We start from the raw sequence: 18964 nt of genomic DNA, 5'->3' as shown, positions 1-18964 counted from the left end.
TCCAAATCATATAATAAACAATGCAATCAGTACGGCGTTAAAAATATTGTCATCGATACTGCGATATTTCCTAAAATATAAATACAGTTGACGAATTATGCTACCAAAAGGCAAAAAAAAAAAAAAAAACGCATCAGTGTGGAGCCTTGGTGTGTTCTGCATAATGGAAAAGGGAAGAGAGGAACAGAGAGAGAGCAAGCGAGAGCAAAGTGCAGCAAGAGGGGATAAATCGGTTATTTCCTGTAAAATGAGAATTTAGAGTTAAAGTTAACCTGCTGAAGAGCAACAAAGTGACAAGAAAAATGCTGCGTGCGCTTCTTCCGTTTCCTCCAGACTACAAGAGGGTCAAGTCAGTGGAGTGAAAACACAATAGTGTACATACACAAAGACACACACAGGCGACTCGCACCCACGCACACAATGCATGCGCTTTTCAGACAGCAGTGGGAGGCAGGTGTCAAATTGGAGCCTTTATCGAGTCAAACATCCACCCCAGAGAATGCTTTCCAGCGAGAGCAGGTAGCCAGCGTTCGCAAGCGAGCCTTATCGGCCTCCGGGTGACGCCGGGTGACAGCCGCGTTGGCCGGGTGCGCGTCGACTCGGGCTACGCCATGACAGGAGGCCATTCGGAGCGTTGGCGGACTAAAGGCTAACGTGGCGTTCCCAATTTGCCGCTGATCAGCACTCCCATAGGTCTACCGCTCGCAAAAATCGGCAGACCGTACGGATACGTTGCCATTCAAACAAAACAATTATTCCTCCTACTTTAGCATCGGGCCAAGTATAAATGCCGAAAAAATTGTGACATAGTACCTAACGCTGACATCCCTGCACGTGTGCAGCATTTCACACTCTCGTGCTCTTTTCACTGGTCGATTTGTGCAAGGTGACCTTTGCACGCCTAAAACTGCAGCTTTAAAAGTAATCCAAATTGGGTGCAATGGCAAACTACTCACACTCATGAGTTAAAGCTACCCCAAAAAATGTCTTATAGCTGCGGTTAAAAATAACACAATTTTTTAGGGCTGTCAAAGTTGAAGCATTAACTATGGAGATTAATTTCAATTTTATAATGCATTAAAAACAATTAACTCAGTTAACTGCGTTTTATCTATTTCCTGTGGCAGCTGACCTCTGCTCACTTTGGAGCCAAACTTAGAGAGTCAGCCGCAAAGACGGACTTTTATGTAGTTTTACTTGCAAAAGTTGCTCGATGGCTTAATGGAGAAATCCAAAATGATTTGCGCACTTTGCAAAGCCAAATTCAAAAACCATATTAGTTGTACGTCTTTGGTGTATCGTTCAACAGTTGTATTTTACAGGAAAAGAATCGTGTTCAAGGATCAAAGAAAGCTATTGAATCAACATATACTTTTATTCTTTTCCAGATTAATTCCAAGATTTTATTCAAGTAAATATTGGTTCCAAGCTTCATAAAAAAATTGTAGTTGGAAAACACGATTAATCGCGATCAATCATGGAAAATTTTGCGATTAATTCGTTAAAAAGTTGTAATCATTTGACAGCCCTACAAATTTTACTCACCAACATTTTTGCCCATTCACTCGCATAATATTTTGGGCACAGTTTTTAAAGCAGATGCCCTTCCTGACGCAACCCATCATTTTTTAAAATCCAAATCCCCCGTGTCCAAAGTCAGCGGTGTTACCCACTGAGCCATTCAGCTGCCACCCAAATTCACCAAGAATGTTATTGTTCTTCAACTTCCCAAGTCAAACAGTCCCAAATGGTGACCGGCTTCATCTCTTTCAGCCCACACCGAATCCAATCTTCAACCCAACCTGCTGGGTCAAAATAAAGAACCAAACCTTGAGTGAAAGTCACAAAATCTGCTCAAAACGCACAGCTACCCAGCGAGTGGGTTAGGAAAACAAACCAGCATTTATTTTTTCGTGTGTTTAAAACATTTGCAGCTTGGAAGCAAGAACCTCATGTCAAAAGTACACGTTTGGTAAATGAAGGTCAAAACGGGCAGCGCGTCACACCAATGTTAAAGCGCGACCTGACTCCGTGATCGCCTCCCACCAAAGCTGTGAAAATGATTCCGCTCATGTTGACTCTTTCTTTGCGTAAAATAAGCTCACTTTGAAAAATATTCGAAAGAGTGGTAGAAAAATTCACAAAGTTGGCAACTTGTCGCTGAGTATGCTTTTGTAAACTCGCTTTGTTCGCAGCCTTGTTGTTAGCTAAGCACGTCAGCTAGCGACGGTAAATGCTTGTGGAATTCAATTCAACTGAATTTGGTCACGTTCCTTTTTATTAAACAGGTCATGAATATTTAGGTTGGAACTGTCAACAACATAAATAATTCCCATTTATAGCTGAATGTGATTAGTTGGCGTAACAACGTCTGGTGCGCGGATTTGAGCGCTTCAATTTGAATCAACACCTCCACCCGTCCTTCACTCTCCGGCCACCTCAGTCACGTGAGCGTGTCGGCGTGCCGAGGGTCATCCCTAACGGGGCTCGCCGTCTCTATGGCGACGACTGCCTTGATCTCAGCAACTACATTGCCATTCACTTTTTACAAATCACAGGTGGTGACTAGAGCGCCATTTGTGCGACTGATCTTCCCCCCTCCTTCCCCTCGCCGGGCTGACCCCGCCCCTTTTATTTCCTCGAGAAGAAAAAAAAAGAGCAAATGCGGGGGGTGGGGGGGATGAGAAGCGACGGGGAGAAGCAGAAGTGCGTGACACTCGCTCTTAAAATAGACGGCAGGTAGTGTAGGCTGACAAACAGCGCAAAACGCATTTGAAGTCACCACGCCGCCGCCATACGACTCGTCATCCCAATCCCAAATGATCAATTGGACATTTTTCGTGCAAGACAGGTCTGGAATGTTAAAAATCACACTGAGGTGGGCAAACAGAGGAAAACGGTGTTTTCCCCTTAGTGTTAGTGGGAGGAAGAGGAGTAAACAACAACCGGTCGAGTGAGGAGGAGAAGGAAGGCGGAAGGAGGAGGAAGGAAGGGTTGGTGTCGTGCTATGCCTCTGCATGATGAGCTAAGATGGCTGCTGGTGCTGGGAAAGAAATGTGGGACACGTTCATGGACAGACAAAGGGTTCCATTGACCACTTGATGGTCAAACAGCTGATTTCCCCCCCCCCCTTCTAACATTTGGATCCAAGCACGGGGGCCAGACAGGGATTGGTGGGAAAAACATCAAAGAGAAAAATAGAAGGTTTGCGACTTAAATAAAACGCCTAAAATGTTAGAGCTGCACTTATTGAAACAGCTGAAAGTATAATAGCAACAACATGATTATAGGCACATTGCATTTGTGCCCCCCACACCCCCATTTGTTTTAGGATGCAGTTTACTAACAACCCAAGTGAAAATAAGTGAGACAGAAAATAGAAGGATGGTTGCATAATGTAATCAGCTGCAGTGAATATTTGTACATATCTAAACCAGGGGTTATAATAGTTTTTCGTTGCAGTTAAAACATTTTTTTCATTTTGACTTTCATTTCTTTAATTCGGTTTTAATACATTTTTAGACTGGATTTGTTGATTTGGATTAGTTTTTATTTTTTCAAAAATGTAGTTTTTTTTGTTTTTTTTTTATTATACCGAACGACCAGTATTTGCCCAGTGCAATATTGACATGGATCTACACCGGGAGTTGAACTGTTTAGTCGACTTTCCTATCCGTATTGACGTTTAAAGGTTGAAGTCTGGTCACGAAGGACTTTGAACTCGCTTGTCCGCTGCTCTTTGGAGCACCAAAATTTACGGCCAGCAACCACGAGTCAATCTTCATAAGTCTGCGCAAGTCAAGAGTACAAATATATGGTGGTTGTGGATGAAAATAACAGGTAGCCTTGCTAGCTTTGTCTATTCCAATCACCGGATTAGCGGTGAGGAAGGAGGGTGGCGGCGGCGACTTCCTCGACAAGATTTTTTTGGTCAAATAATGGGCGGTCCGCACCCGTGTGATAATGAGACAATTTACGACACGGTGGCATAACAGATGTCGCAGTGCAGCGTGTAATCCTCAAAGCGTGTGGGAAATCTAGCAAAAGTACAAGTGATAGCACGATATACAAGATAATGATAAAAGCACAGGTCAAATGCAAACTGTGAAACTGAGAAATACTTAAAGCGGAAGTCAACCTAAACATAATTTTTTCAAGAATATGGTCCCAGCAGGCCAACTAGTTGAAACACAGCATTCTGATTAATATTGAGTTAAGCTATCTCCGGGGGCGGCCATTTTGTCTTCTGTCGACTGAAAATGAGATCACAACTGCTCACAACAACCAATCACGGCTCGGATTCAGAAAACAGCTCAGCCGTGCTGGAAAAATGTCAATGATGTCATCGATTAGACTTTCATCGAACACATTATGGTCAACTATAAAAAAAAATCTTGAGTCATTCAGCACCTAATCTACACTTGTAATGTATTCATATATTCATTCATATGATATATTTATGAATTATATTAATTTATCATTCACGGCAGTATTTGACAGGGTCGTTTTACGGCAAAAATCAACAATAGAAAAAATTCAATAGTGCTATACATAGATACATAAGATGAATTAAAAGGCATCCCCTTTTTACCCTGCTAAGGTATTTCCATTCCTTTCAAAACTCCTCTTATGAGGCGATAAAAAAAACGAGTATGTCATTAGACCATTTCCTCTCCCATTTGGTCTCTTCTAATCAGTACATTCCCAAAGTTTTAGCCGACATTTTTGACCCTGTAGGACAACCGCTGATGGGACCTCTTGGCCGCGAGCCTTGAGGAGTGAGGCTCGGGGCCTATTTCTTTGGAGACGCTGGTGATTGAGACTGATTGGGGCTCTTTAGAAGCCCCCCGGCTGCATTTACAAGGAGCAGCGAATTCTCCTGACGCGACCATATACCGCTGTTCCCGTCCTCTCTGGACCCCGTGCATGAGGCTCGAGAAAGGATCGGGTGAGCTTCACTTTGAATGTGCCACAAAGAACAAAGTAAAGAGGTGGCGGTGTCACGCTGTAGGAAGAAGAAAAGAGGAGGAAGGCGGGGGGAGTGTGCAAATTGATGCCGTCTTTACGACGGGCGATCTGAGAGATAAACCAATGGAGGAAAGATGAGCGGAAAAAGGAAAGAAGCCGATGAAGGACGCGATGGGATCTTTGTGAGGGCTAGCTTAGCATGTTAGCATGTTGCTGTGATAAACAAACTAGAGATGGGATCTTTGTGAGGGCTAGCTTAGCATGTTAGCATGTTGCTTGGATAAACAAACTACAGATGGGATCTTTGTGAGGGCTAGCTTAACATGTTAGCATGTTGCTAGGATAAACAAACTAGAGATGGGATCTTTGTGAGGGCTAGCTTAGCATGTTAACATGTTGCTTGGATAAACAAACTAGAGATGGGATCTTTGTGAGGGCTAGCTTAGCATGTTAGCATGTTGCTGTGATAAACAAACTAGAGATGGGATCTTTGTGAGGGCTAGCTTAGCATGTTAGCATGTTGCTTGGATGAACAAACTACAGATGGGATCTTTGTGAGGGCTAGCTTAACATGTTAGCATGTTGCTAGGATAAACAAACTAGAGATGGGATCTTTGTGAGGGCTAGCTTAGCATGTTAACATGTTGCTTGGATAAACAAACTAGAGATGGGATCTTTGTGAGGGCTAGCTTAGCATGTTAGCATGTTGCTTGGATAAACAAACTAGAGATGGGATCTTTGTGAGGGCTAGCTTAGCATGTTAGCATGTTGCTGTGATAAACAAACTAGAGATGGGATCTGTGTGAGGGCTAGCTTAGCATGTTAGCATGTTGCTTAGATAAACAAACTAGAGAAAACTCGAGCCTTTTTGATCCCGCAGTAGAAAAACAATAAATGGATTGCACTTCCTTGGCAAGTGAGAGTATGAGATGATAGAGTGTGAGTGCTTATTAGAGGAAAGAAATGAACCCATGTCCAGTTTATCTCTCATTGATTGTTTTTGAAAGGGGGGGGCCAGTGAGTGTGTGCAATTTTCAGCCTGCTGCCATCACGTGGACATCTAGAAGGATTTTAGACTTTTTGGTTATAAACACCAAAGAGAGACAGAAAGAAGACGGCGACGACGAAGGGGGGCGGGGGAAGGGGGCGGGCGGGGTCTGGACGTCATGAGCGCACAACACAAGGTGCCGGGTTGTAGGAGGGGTTATGGGGGGAAGAGGAGGAGGAGGAAGGGGCGAGCTGTGGTTGTTATGTTCATAGCGGTCGTTACCTTTTTGATCCACTTCTATTCAAGCGTCGGAAAAAAGAGGGAGACAGAGAGATAAAAATAGACAGACAGCGGAGGGAGAGAGAGAGGGAGGGAAGGGAGAACGAAAGGAGCGGGGGAAAAAAGAGAGATTCAATAAAATGCTGGCCTTTCTCTCGCCTAACTTATCTTGTCTGTCGTTCGCCTCTTAAGGCGACCGAAATACCAAGAGAAAGGGGAAAATGGCCTGAGCTAGCTTTGAAATTCACTTCAACTTCATCAATAATGCCCCGACCGCCCCCCCCAGCCCCACCATACCCCACCATACCCCCCCCACCACCACCACCACCACCAACAACACACTCTCGACCCAACCTCCACCCCTCTCGTTTTGCCGCACCCCTTCCCCGAAGGGCCGGCGCCTGGTAGACCTGCTGGAAGGAAAAAAATCTTCATGCGGCGTCCTCTTCAGCTGTGGAAGAGAAAGAAAGAAAGAAAGAAAGGAGGGAGGGAAGGAAGGAGGAAAGCAAGGAAAGAAGCAAGGAAGAAAGGAAGAACAAAAGAAAAGAAGCAGAGAAAGGAGGGAAGGAAGAAAAGAAGCAAGGAAGAAAGAAAAGAAAGAAAGAAAAAAAGGAGGGAGGGAAGGAAGGAGGAAAGTAAGGAAAGAAGCAAGGAAGAAAGAGAGCAAGGAAGGAAGCAAGGAAGCAAGAAAGAAAGAAGGAAAGAAGCAAGGAAGAAAGACAAGAAAGAAAGAAAGATAGAAAGGAGGGAGGGGAGGAAGGAGGAAAGCAAGGAAAGAAGCAAGGAAGAAAGGAAGCAAGGAAGGAAGCAAGGAAGTGAGAAAGAAAGAAGGAAAGAAGGAAAGAAGGAAAGAAAGAAAAAGAAAGAAAGAAAGAAAGAAAGAAAGAAAGAAAGAAAGAAAGAAAGAAAGAAAGAAAATGAAAGTTATAAGGAGAAATGGAGATGAAAGATCAGGCCTGGGCAACGTTATATTTTTATATTTTATTTATTGTACAAAACAACCCCCAAAAATGTGATCCTACATTTGTCTCCATATGGCCCGCTGCCCTACTTTGCCCACCCCTGAGCTGGATGACCAGGTGGAGATGGAATCCTCTCCTTTTTTTCCCTCTCTACAGTACAGTTGCCGTCAACATTGGCGAAGCCCCTCCCTCACCCGCTCATACAAACAAAGCACCGCCTTTGGCGGGGGGTGCGACGCGCCAGAGAGGCGCCCCCCAAAAAAAACACTCGACGCCGTCGAGCGCCTCATCTTTGGATCGCCTAAACGTTGTTGTCTCTTCACGGGGAAGGACAACAAACAGACGAGTGGGAATAAAAAACGGAAGGGCATGACCCCCCCCCCCCCCCCCCCCCCACCATCCCACACACACAGACCCCACTATACTGCCATTAAAGGCAGCCATTACGGGGGCCATCTTTATCCATTGAGCCTGAAACGAAGAAAGCCGCCATAATGCCACCCCAGGGTGCGGGCTTTCCACATTCACAGGCGTGACGAGTAAAAGTGTCAGCCACCATGCTGGCTCTCAATTACTGTCTTAATGGCGGAGCAATCGACGCCGCTCCTTTCCCATTAAACGTTACGGGGCGAGGGGTGAGGTCACGCTCGTCGCAGCCTACATCCAACGGCCCGACACCTCGGCCACAGCAAGACTTGAAAGCGCCACGCTCAGCCGGGGAACAATCCATTCGGAAGGCCCAACCCGTCAATATGTTTGGTGTTTCCGCTCGGGGCGGAGCGGAACACCGAAAATCGTTTGGTTTTAAAGTCGCGCTTGGATTCCCGTTGGAAGTGAAAAAATTTCCATAGGGCTGAACAATTAAGCAAATCAACATCGTAGAATGCAATCAGGATTAAAAAAAAAAAAAAAAAAAATGCTTTATATCGGTTGGCCATTTAGGCCATCTCGATCTATCCAGTTTCTAGTGCTAATAAACGGTTACATATTTTTTGATGAAACATGAAAAGTTGAAATGATAAAGTCAGTTTATTAACATTACTGACTTTTGAATTACTGACTAACATATACGCCACGTGAGAATTTTGCGAAGCTGTCATAGTGGAGGCTTAAAGAGGAAGTCAACCCAAACATATTTTTGTCAAGAATATGTTCCCAGCAGGCCCACTAGTTGACACACGGCATTCTGATTCATTTTGCGTTTGTAGGAATATAAATCAAGCAGCAAAATGCACTCGTTTTTAGCCATCTCGGGGGCAGCCATTTTGTCTTCTGTCGACTGAAAATGACATCACAAGTGCTCACAACGAACAATCACGGCTGTCTTGTTTTCTGAATCTGAGCCGTTGAGAGCAGTTGTGATGTCATTTTCAGTCGACAGAAGGCAAAATGGCCGCCCCCGGAGATGGCTAAAAACGAGTGGATTAACACTTATTCCAGGAACGCAATATTGATCAGAAAGCCCCGTTTCAACTAGTGGGCTTGCATAGAACATATTCTAACTATATGTTTGCGTTGACTTCCACTTTAAGAAAATACTTAGAAATCAAAATGTGATTTAGGTTTATTGATATTGCACTGCGAGAGAATGACAAGATCCACATTTGGTCTCATTTGCAAGGAGAAGGACAAACCGCAAAAACTACCCGTCGGGTCACAATTTGGGAAACATTTGTGTACTGAATTGACCGAACCGTACTGCTTGATGAAAACTTGAATGATTTTCATGCACAGGATGTGGCCCCCTGCATCAATTATGTTAGGTCCATATGGCACCGGCTCATCATTTTCCCAAGAGGCGCTCAAAGGGAAGTGGCGGGCACTCAGTTGAGGGAAAAACTATGATACCGTTTTATGGTAAGAATTTATCCAACAGAAACACAGCTTGTATCCAGAACGGGATACTTGCGCATTTACAAATGTGAGTTGCAAACTCAACCTTCACAAAAGTCAGAGAGTAGGAACAGGAAGTGCGACATGGGAGGGGTGGTGGGGGCGGGCGAAAAAAGGAAAAAGCGGGAGTCTTGATCTCGGCGGCTTTGGATCGGATCTGAAGAGCGGCTAAAGGCGGCACCGGGATAAGATCTTTTTTTCATGATTTTTGCCCAGATCAAACGGGACAATGAAACTCGGTGAAGATGCGGGCAGTGGTTGCAGCCTACGGGGGCGACAGATGCAAACGTTCTTTCAACCTGAGGGGGAGGGGGAGGGGGACAGGGAGGGGGTCAGCGAGCCGGAACAACGCATTACAAGCCGACCGCCGACTGGGAACGGAGTCATTAAGAGCAAGGTTGGTCGGGCCCAGGCGGACGTTTGCGGCTTTCATCTTGTACAACAGCACGGCGGAGTTGCCCGTTCCAAGCTCGGGTGGAGAATTGGGGGGGGGGGGGGGGGGGAGGGGGACGATTGGGGGAGATCTTGGGGCTGAAGTCAAAGTTGCAGGCAAAACGACCACGGCACTCGATCGGGCGCGGACGTCCACCAAGGTCGAACTAATGGATTGGCTCGGCCCCAGAAGTCACACAAAACGACATTCTGCAGAGTCATTACGGATTCATGCAATAAATGAGGAAACATTTGGAGGAATGTCTCATCTCTCATAATTTACTTTTATGCCCCATTCCCACCGCATGGCACCGACTCGGCTCGACACGGCCCTAATAAAAAATTTAAAAAAAATACCTCGCCAGAAGTGTTGGTTGTAAAAATAGCCCAAAACCAAAAGTAACATTTCTCCTAATTTCAGACATTTTTGTCCACAATCCCATTCAATTCCTAATAATTCTCTCCAAATGAAATTTCAATCATGGAGTGAAGGTGGAATCAGGTAGAAAGAGAGAAAAGAAAGTGCTGCATAGAAGGAGGGAAAAAAAAAGAGTAGAAGTGGAAGACGTCTGTTTACTTGATTTTCTTTCCTGCCCGTCGTCCTGTAAAAAAAAAAAAAAAAAAAAAAAGGCGACGAAGAACACACAGAGAGCGATTCAGCACATGTACCTGAGGACAAACGTCGCTGAAAAGCGACAAACTATTCACGGCGGCGTCACGATGCGCGCCGGGCGAGTTTAAGGCCACCTCGGTCGCTGGCGTGATTGCTTCAGCCGTCCTCGCTTTTTCAGAGCCCTTTGGAGAAATAAGACGCTGCCCTCGCTCTCCTTAATCACTCTGCTCAATGCTTTCTTCAAGCCTATCAATTACTACCACTCTAATGAGCAACAGCAAAACACGCACGCGCGCACGCGCACGCACGCACACACACACACACACACACATTGTTGCCGGGGCTCCTCGGCCTCCATAATGCGTCCTCTCCACTTTCTTCAGCCTCTCGCTCCTTAACAAAAGTGACTCATTTGCGCAAACATCGAAGAGCAGCACTTGAATGCTAATTAATTCAGAAAATGTGTCCTATTAGCGAGCAGGGGTGTCATTGTAGTTCAGGGACCACCCACAGCCTCATCTGATGTCAAGTGGGCCGGACTAGTACAATTGTAGCATCATTAACATACTGTAAATAAGATGTTTGTTTGTTTTTTTTTCCTTTTAAGTTAACATCTTTATTGACGAATCATTTCGCAAATCATTGCAAAGATGATTAAAGCGGAAGTCAACCCAAACATCATTTTTTCAAGAATATATTCCCAGAAGTCCCACTGGTTAAAACACGGCATTCCGATAAATATTGCGTTTGTGGAATAAGTGTTAATCCACTCGTTTTTAGCCATTTTGTCACTTCCGTCGACTGAAAATGACATCACAACTGCTCACGACGACCAATGGCGGCTGACCTGTTTTCCGAACCTTATCCGTGATTGCTTTCACACCCTTATCCTCAATTCTGGCCTTTTGTATTCAATGTCCGGCTGCAAATATGAAGATCAAAGCCGGGCATGCTGTAGCCGAGTGGCCACTTTTAAAGCTCGTGTAGACACTTTTAAAACCGCGGCTAACTGGATGCATATTAACAAGATAAATCACAGCCGGTGAAATAGCGGGGGGGGGGGGGGCTAATGGCTCGGGCCCAGCCGCTACCGATAGCCCCACCGGAGAGCGAGGGGTGGGTGGGGGTAATCGATAATGAAGAAGTGCCGTGCTCGGGGGCAGCAGGGAGGACGGGTGGCGACCTCTCGTGAGGTAGATTTACTTTGACTTTGTGTACGTGTGTGTTAACGACGCAGCGGTATCAACACACCAATTGATCGGCCGTGTCTTAATGGGACGCGGAAGCTTTTACAGGAGAAACTGAGACGGCTGTGGACACGTGTATCAATCAGTCATGAAACGAACGAAAACGTGTTCATTATCGCTACATTTCATATCAAAGCAATTAACGAATGGACAATTTAACGCATTCACTGCCAGACATTTTCAAACCCTCTTTTACCCTAACGTTTGAAAAAAAAAGACAAATAAGTTCCTGGGATTGAATGGCTAGACAGTGAAAAGACGAGTAAATTCGTCAGTGACAGTGAATAAGTTAACTCGTGAGTTAACTCGTTTATCTCACAAATCGTGAGTTAACTCATTTAACTCGTGAGTTAACTCATTTAACTCATGAGTTAACTCATTCACTGCCAGACATTTTCAGATGCAATTTTTCCCTAACGTTTGAAAAAAAGAAAAAGAAAAAATTATAAATAAGTTCCTGGGATTGAATGGCTAGACTGCGAAAGGACAAGTAAATTCGTCAATGGCAGTGAATGAGTTAAAGAATTATTCCAGGTTAATTATTGAATTGTTTTTATATTCATCACATCTGTCCGTCCATCTGTCAAACGCACTTTTAATCATTTTTCGGTGTGCTTTTAGAAGCGCTTTTCTGTCAAAGTGTTTTCAGTAACGGGGTGTACACAGCTGGTGTTGTCAAGGCGATCGCACGTGCGCCATACAAGCGTGTCGTGTCTGCGTGTGCGCGCGTGTCATTTCCTGCTGTCACTTCCACGTTTCAGGTGACTGGCAACGCCTCGGCGACATGACTCACGCAAACAAAGCGGGGACCTCGCTTGGTGTAAACACGGCACGTGAGGCGAGAGGCCACCTGACGCCCGCTGGAAAGAATCTGCCAGGGCGTCGCGGGGGCCAAGCGTTTGCCAGACGGCGAGTGAACGATGGGGGCATTACCGCAGCGATTAGAAGCAGCAAATTCAATTAATCTTGACAAATCTCTGCTGAGGCGGAACGGAAAGGAGCCACTCGCCGCCGCCCCTCCCTCGCGCTGGTAATTAAAAGTGGCCGAGATGAGTGGCGTGTGACCGACTTGAAGTGTTTGGGATGAGCGGCTCGGAATGCGCAAGTCAGCTCGGGTTTGGTCTCGGCGTTGTTGTTTTTTTTTTTCCGCTACAGCGGTTAGAGGACGGGAGTAATTGACTCTTCTTTCTCATTCCAGACAGACCTCTCATCACGGAGGGATCAGCTTCCAATTTTCTAAGTCGCGCCGTTCTTCAGATTCAATCGACAAAGTTTGTCTCCTTTTTTTTTTTCCCCGCTACCCCCCCCCCCAACGACAACCTCGAATTCAAGGAGCAAAAAAAAAAACAAAAATGCAAGTCAGCAGCTATTTAATTATCCGCTTGATTGCTTTACGGCAATAGAACAAGCAGCCAGCCGGCGGGAAGAGGACAAGGTGAGCGTGCACAAAGACGAGAAGGCGAGTACAACAAAGCAAGGCGTGTTTCCGTGACCTCTTTGGAGGATCCGGCTTGCATCTGACGGCGCGGCTTAAAAAAATCATATTAGAGGCCAGGATTAAACTGACTTCATCTGATAACAGTCGAAATTAAATCTGTGAGCGGCGACGAAAGGGCCCACGCATCGCCTTTTTCATGGCGAATCCTCAAAATGACCATCGTCATGGCAGAGGGGGGGAAAAAGATTCTTCTTGTCGATGAAATTTGCTTCGGATTGGGACGGGCCCTTGAATTCACCCAAAATGGCTTTTTCCCATTGGGGCTTATTTGGGCCCCAGTAGGAGCTTGTAAAAAAAAAAAAAAAAAGCTTGTCTTCAATGCAAAATGGCGGACTTTGACTTCGATTTGAATTCGATTAATTGTTCAGCCATATTTGAGATTGAATGATTTCCTTGTGGTATCCCGACTACTGACAGCCAAACGATCCCGTCGCAAACCAATACTAGCTTATCGTGCCTGTCATTTATTTTTTTTTAATTTGTTTTTTTTTAAAGATAATCCTATTCCCCAGCTGCCTTGAGCGCAGCCTAACGACGACAAAGCCAGCGCCGCTGTCCAGGTGGGAAGCGCGATCATAAAACCGACGTCTCTAATGCTACATATATATTACATAACATCACAGGAGAATCGCGTGAGGGGCGGAGGACGCTGGAGAGGAACACTCGCCAAGGACGTTTACACTTCCCAAGCATTAAAAACGCAACCAGAAAACACCTTCCACTTTCTCAGTCTCTCACCAGGCAGACTGACGAGTGCGAAAGCAGTGAGCAGAGGAAGGGGCGAGCATAAAAGGAAGCGCTTGGAGTTTCTTTGAGCCTCCCCGAATGTTTTTCACCTGGAAGGAAGAAACAGAAGAGACAGCCGAGGAGAACGCCGATGGAGGGAGGGTCCGGATGGGAGAATGATGAGGGGCGGGGGCTTTGAGGGGAGGACCGGCGGATTTCAAGAGCTCAGAGGGCCGACGGAGGATAAACTGGGAAAGGGGAGCGGGAATGAAATAGAGCCGAGACCTGAGCGTGAGGTGATGAGGAGGAAGTAGAAGAGAGCCGAGGGGGTTAGCGGCGTCGTCCTCGTGCTTCATTGGCACCTGAGGGGGGGGGGGGAAACAAAACAAAGACAACCCACCCCCGTTCCCAAAACACCCCTCAGTTTTAACACCACTTGCACCCACGCATCTGGGCCGAGGGCTCCTCCCCCTCCAGTCAGGTGATCCTGCACGGTGGAAGGATCGACGAGTGTAGTAACACGTTAAGTGTGTGTTATAGTGAGCACATTTTCACAGGAGCGAGGCTCAACACAAAGCTTATAAATCCTGTGCGAAAGAAAAAAAAAAAAAAAAAAAAAAAGTGTTGGTGTATGTGTGTGTGTGTATGTGTGTGTTTGCCGTTGCCATGGCGACCTAAAGTCACGGTGCGCTCTGGTATCGCCTCTTTGCGTTAGCGCTCCTGTCCTGCTGAGCTGTGTGCACGCAGCGCATTGAGCCCGCCCGCCCTTCCAGTTCTTGTTTTGATTGGAAAATTAGCACAAAAGCGCAGCAGCGAGGTGAGGTTTAAAGTACACACACGCGATGGTTGGAAGTGGATTTGAAGACAAAAATCAAGCGCTGCCACAAAAAAAAAAAAAAAGGTCTGAGAGTCAAAAAAAAAAGTTGTTTTTTTTTCCTTCCGGATGTATGCTCCATTGTAGGTCAATTCAAAATGTGAGGTACTTTTCGGAATGTGGACGTTACCCTCGTTTTAAATCGACAGGGGGGAGGGTCAGCAAAACCAGCCGTTCAATAAAATATATCATAATGTGTCACGTGAAATGTCCATGGATATAGACAGCGAAAAAAAAAAGGAGAAAAAAAGTCCGATCTAGGAATTACATCAGAATTGGGCACTTGTTTGGACCTGTAACGTAAATCCAGCCTAAAGACGAGCAACGTGACTTTAGCTAAGAACACGCGCTGAAAAAGGAGTTCAGAACATTCAGCTAGACTCTCTCATTGCACAAGATCATTAAAAAAAAAAAACAACAATAAGCAAGCTAATTCAAAGTAATGTAAGCAAATGCCCACATCTATGTGCAATACAGTGGAACCTCAAGTTACAAACATCCGAACATACGAACATCGGTGTTTACGAACAATTCCATTTACACGCAACATTGTTGAAGGAAAAATACCGTTGCTTACCGACTCATTTTCGGACACGAATTATTTTGGCATGGACAAGCGGAAGGATCGGTGTACTTGGCAACGGGCATAACACATTACTTCAAACGAAAACTAGTTGTATCCCTTTGCGTCGGAAGGCAGAAAGCCGTTGTATACGTAGGCGGAAGTAAAGCGAAGTATAACTTCATTTTGTAACCGGAACAGATTAATCGCATTTTAACGGGAGACTCGATTTAACGTCATGATTCAGGCTCACGCAACCAATTAAGTTCGTAACTTAAGATTCCACTGGACCTCTGAATTAATGCAACCATCGGCCTTCATTGGAAAGAAACAAGCGAGGGCCAAAAATTAATTAGTGAAAGAGAGTCATGGGCCGCGGAATGAGAGAGAAACGCCTTTTAGTGTGCCCGTGTTTGCGTCGCGTGCGCGCAATCCACCAATTGACCCCGTGTGCATGTCTGAGCATCGTGACGACTTTGAAGGGTTGACGCAAGAGCGGCAGGGGTGGCATACTCAAGCGGGATGCTTCTGGAAACGATTGGGGGGGAAAAAGGGAGTGTACTCACTGTAAGGGACGCACTCGTATTGTATCTCCAAGTACTTGTAGGTCCCGGGGCAGGGGTCAGGGAACACGTCGGACCCGGCGACCACCACGCACTGAGTGCGGTTGTTACACCTATAGATGGGAGAAGAGAGGATGTCAAACTTTTTATTATATATATATAAATATAAAAGGAAGATGGATTTGAATCGGAAAATCGGTTTTGATTTCAACCAAACCGAATCGTTACATTTAAAAAAAATACGTATCGAGATACATATTGAATCGTTTTTTTTTTTTTTTTTATGAGCGATGCACATCAGATCTGAATCTTTATCAATCGGTTTGATGTTGCCGACGACTTGTTGTTTCTTTGAATTGAATTAACGTGAATAGTTTGGGCTTTGGAGAGCTTTTGCATGTTGCTACATATTCCAAAAAAAAAAAAAAAAACCATGCCAAAAGCTACAGGCATATAATATTGAATGGAATCGTAAACGCGCCGAAGTGAATCGGATCGGTCCGCTTGAAAAGATACCATTCATGAATTGTATCATAAGCCATGTATCGAGTTATGCATCGAATCGTCTTTTACTGGAGGGACACACACACCAGGCAGTGGAAAAAAAAAAAGTAGCAGTTGAAGGAGGCATCCTCGTGTGGAAAAAATATAGAAAAATTGCCATTGGTGTACAAAACCCAATAGAAGAAATCCATTCAGTGCGATGCATGAAGCAGGCACGCTATCTACTTTAGTGGGGCCACATGCAATAATCGGAGTTTGGCACCTGTGGTCTGAAAAGACGAAAAGGAAGCACTTTCACACCCGACTCGATCATGTGACAGCGGCACTGGGGAGGAAGGAGGCGCACCGACGTCAGCGCCTCCCTCTCGTGGGGCATCGTGAGTGGGAGCAATTAGAGGTGAGAGAACATGGAAGGGCGAAGGCAAACACATGTGGACGAGGGGGGGGGGAGGGGGGGTGTAAACCGTTCGTCTGCACACGACACCTCCGTGGAAAACGCACCGCCGCGTGCCTTCTCACGAAACACACAGCGCACACGCTCGTCATCGCCTTTAAGCATTTCCCCCATGTCGTCTCTTAGAACCTTTCGGTGCATTCGACGCCATCTCGCCGTCATGTTTAGCGCTCTCTCTCTCTCCCTTCTTTGCCCGCTCATTTCTCCCTTCCGAGCCCCCGACGCCTCCGTTGCATGCGTGATGGATAGCGGGGAGAGGGTTTGCATTGATCTGAGCCCAGCTCAGAAGAAGCAGACGCTAAGCGAGAAGCCCTACAAAGGCACTTGAAGCAATATGGTAAAAATATATCAATCTATAAAATCAACAAATAAAAAAATATATAAATATATATATATATATATTGACTCACAGGGGAATCAAACAGCTCAAAGCAGAGACGTATGACATTCTAGGTTAGTAGTAAAAACTTTTTACACCGAGTACAACCCGAAAAAAAATACTTCCAAATATTAGCATCATGCCCAGCGTTGAAATACAGTCGTGTCGTAGGCCTAAGTGTTTGTCAAAAATGAGGTAAGAGGTTTTATTCCTAAAACGTCCACTGAATGCAATGTTATCGGAAGCCACTCTAGCATGAAACAGTTTGAAAAATATACATTGTGCTTAAATGTAAGAACATGAAAAACTGTACTTCGACGATGATATAAGTTACATAAAAATGTTACCTACACAACAACATACTGTACAATATAATCGTAATAATGATAACAGGTGCAGACGGACCTTTGCGACATGATCTTGACGGCGTCGGGCAGGTAGCACTGCACGTTCTCCATCTGGAAGGGGTCGGCGTCGCAGATCTTGTCGTCCGTGCGTCCGTAGTTGGCCGTCTCGATCATGATGACGTCGCTCCCCGGGCAGCGCAGCTCGATGGGGTAGCCTTCGCACGCCAGCTCTCGGCGCATCAAGCCAAAGGGCATCATCGACCGGCTCAACGCTGTATGGGGGGGGGGGGGGAGGTGAGATGGCGGGAAGGGGGAGTAAAAATTACTGATAAATCGACAGACCTTGATTCCTTTCAAGGAGACGCTTTACCGCCGGGTCGCGTTGTAAATACGAGGTGAAATGTCCGCTCATAAAGGAGCTACTAAAGTATTGAAAAGTGAAAACAGACGACCATATTCTTCGACATTTTTATTTTCTATCGAGCTTGTCCTCAACAGGGTGGCGGCTAAGCGACCCAGCTGACTTCGACCCCGGACTTGGTCGCACACGCATCCTTCATTCATCGATTTTCTATCCCTCCTATAATTTAATTGACTGTACATGCCCGAAAACGACAACATAAAACCGGTTACATTTCATTTTTGGCAATACTCGTCAGGAGTAATATTTATTTTTTGGGGGGAGGTGCGGACGGCTGCAAACGGCTGCAACCACCGGCGCCGACGTGGCCGTTCCTATCCGTCCATCAGGTAAGTCGATTGCCTCCCTTTTAATTGAATTGAATTGTACATGCCACAGAATACAACAGCAAATTTGTAACATTTCGTTCTTGCTAATACTCTGTCACGAATGGGCCACGCTGGCAATGTAGCTGCCTTAGCGTGGCACCGCGAGCGCGTTTGTGAACTGGGGCCGTTTCCTTGGGCAGAGGCGCAAAAGGGCAAAGGAGTGACGTGACGCCACATTGAAATCTTGCTAGTAGCTTCGGGGCGACATACTCCAGCTTTAAGCTTGAACACTTCAAGTGATAAAAATCACGCAACAAGTGTAAATGTTAGAGATAGACCGATATGTTTTTTTCAAGGCCGTTACCGATTATCAGCAGTCAAGGAGGCCGATATTAGGGGCCGATATTCATTTTCGCTAAGAAGGAAAATATTGGTGCCAAAATAAAAATAGAAAAAAAAACTCTGAACTTTGTATAATCGTCTTTGACCATGTATTTATTGAACAATTTTTCAGATTTGCATAACGATTTAATAATAAAATAAAAAAGTCATTATTATAAATGTTTGCCAATGTGGCCATCTAAAATTCTAACAAAAAGAGATATTGTATTGTATTGACTTGCAATAAAAACAAAAGGTGCATCTGTTCCCAGGGTCAGTAGAATCTCTTTTAAAGTTCCCTGAATATTTAAATAAATAAGTTAACACTGTTTTAAATTGATTTATTATCAGCCATCAGATTAAAAAAAAAAAAAGGCAGATACCGATATTCGTCAAAATACTGAATATCGGCGCCAGGCCGATAATCGGTCTATCCCTAGTAAATATTCATTCTTTAAACTAGCCACTGTTTCATCCTCTGTAGAAGAATGCCAAAATATAATGTCACTAAAAATGAGTCCCTTAAAAGGGCAGTTTCCCCACGTTCCAGTTGACACATGCAAAA

The 18964-nt window shown here is 45.2% G+C and overlaps 1 protein-coding gene across 7 annotated transcripts in view; it reads right to left on the bottom strand.

The window, feature by feature from the left end:
* Positions 1-18964, bottom strand: part of adgrl1a (adhesion G protein-coupled receptor L1a) — a 195178-nt gene that overhangs the window by 37043 nt on the left and 139171 nt on the right. For all 7 annotated transcript variants that reach the window (XM_086055035.1, XM_086055040.1, XM_086055036.1 and 4 more), the window contains 2 exons: positions 17348-17561; positions 15609-15718 (listed from right to left, as the gene is read on the bottom strand). In XM_086055035.1, coding sequence (XP_085911161.1) covers positions 15609-15718; positions 17348-17561 — 324 coding nt within the window. The remainder of the gene's footprint in view (positions 1-15608; positions 15719-17347; positions 17562-18964) is intronic.

The sequence above is a fragment of the Filicampus tigris genome, chromosome 16 (assembly GCF_054856515.1).
Source record: "Filicampus tigris isolate MCC_2025a chromosome 16, RoL_Ftig_1.0, whole genome shotgun sequence".
In the NCBI taxonomy this organism is placed as follows: Eukaryota; Metazoa; Chordata; class Actinopteri; order Syngnathiformes; family Syngnathidae; genus Filicampus; species Filicampus tigris.
This window is presented reverse-complemented; position numbering and strand designations above follow the sequence as displayed.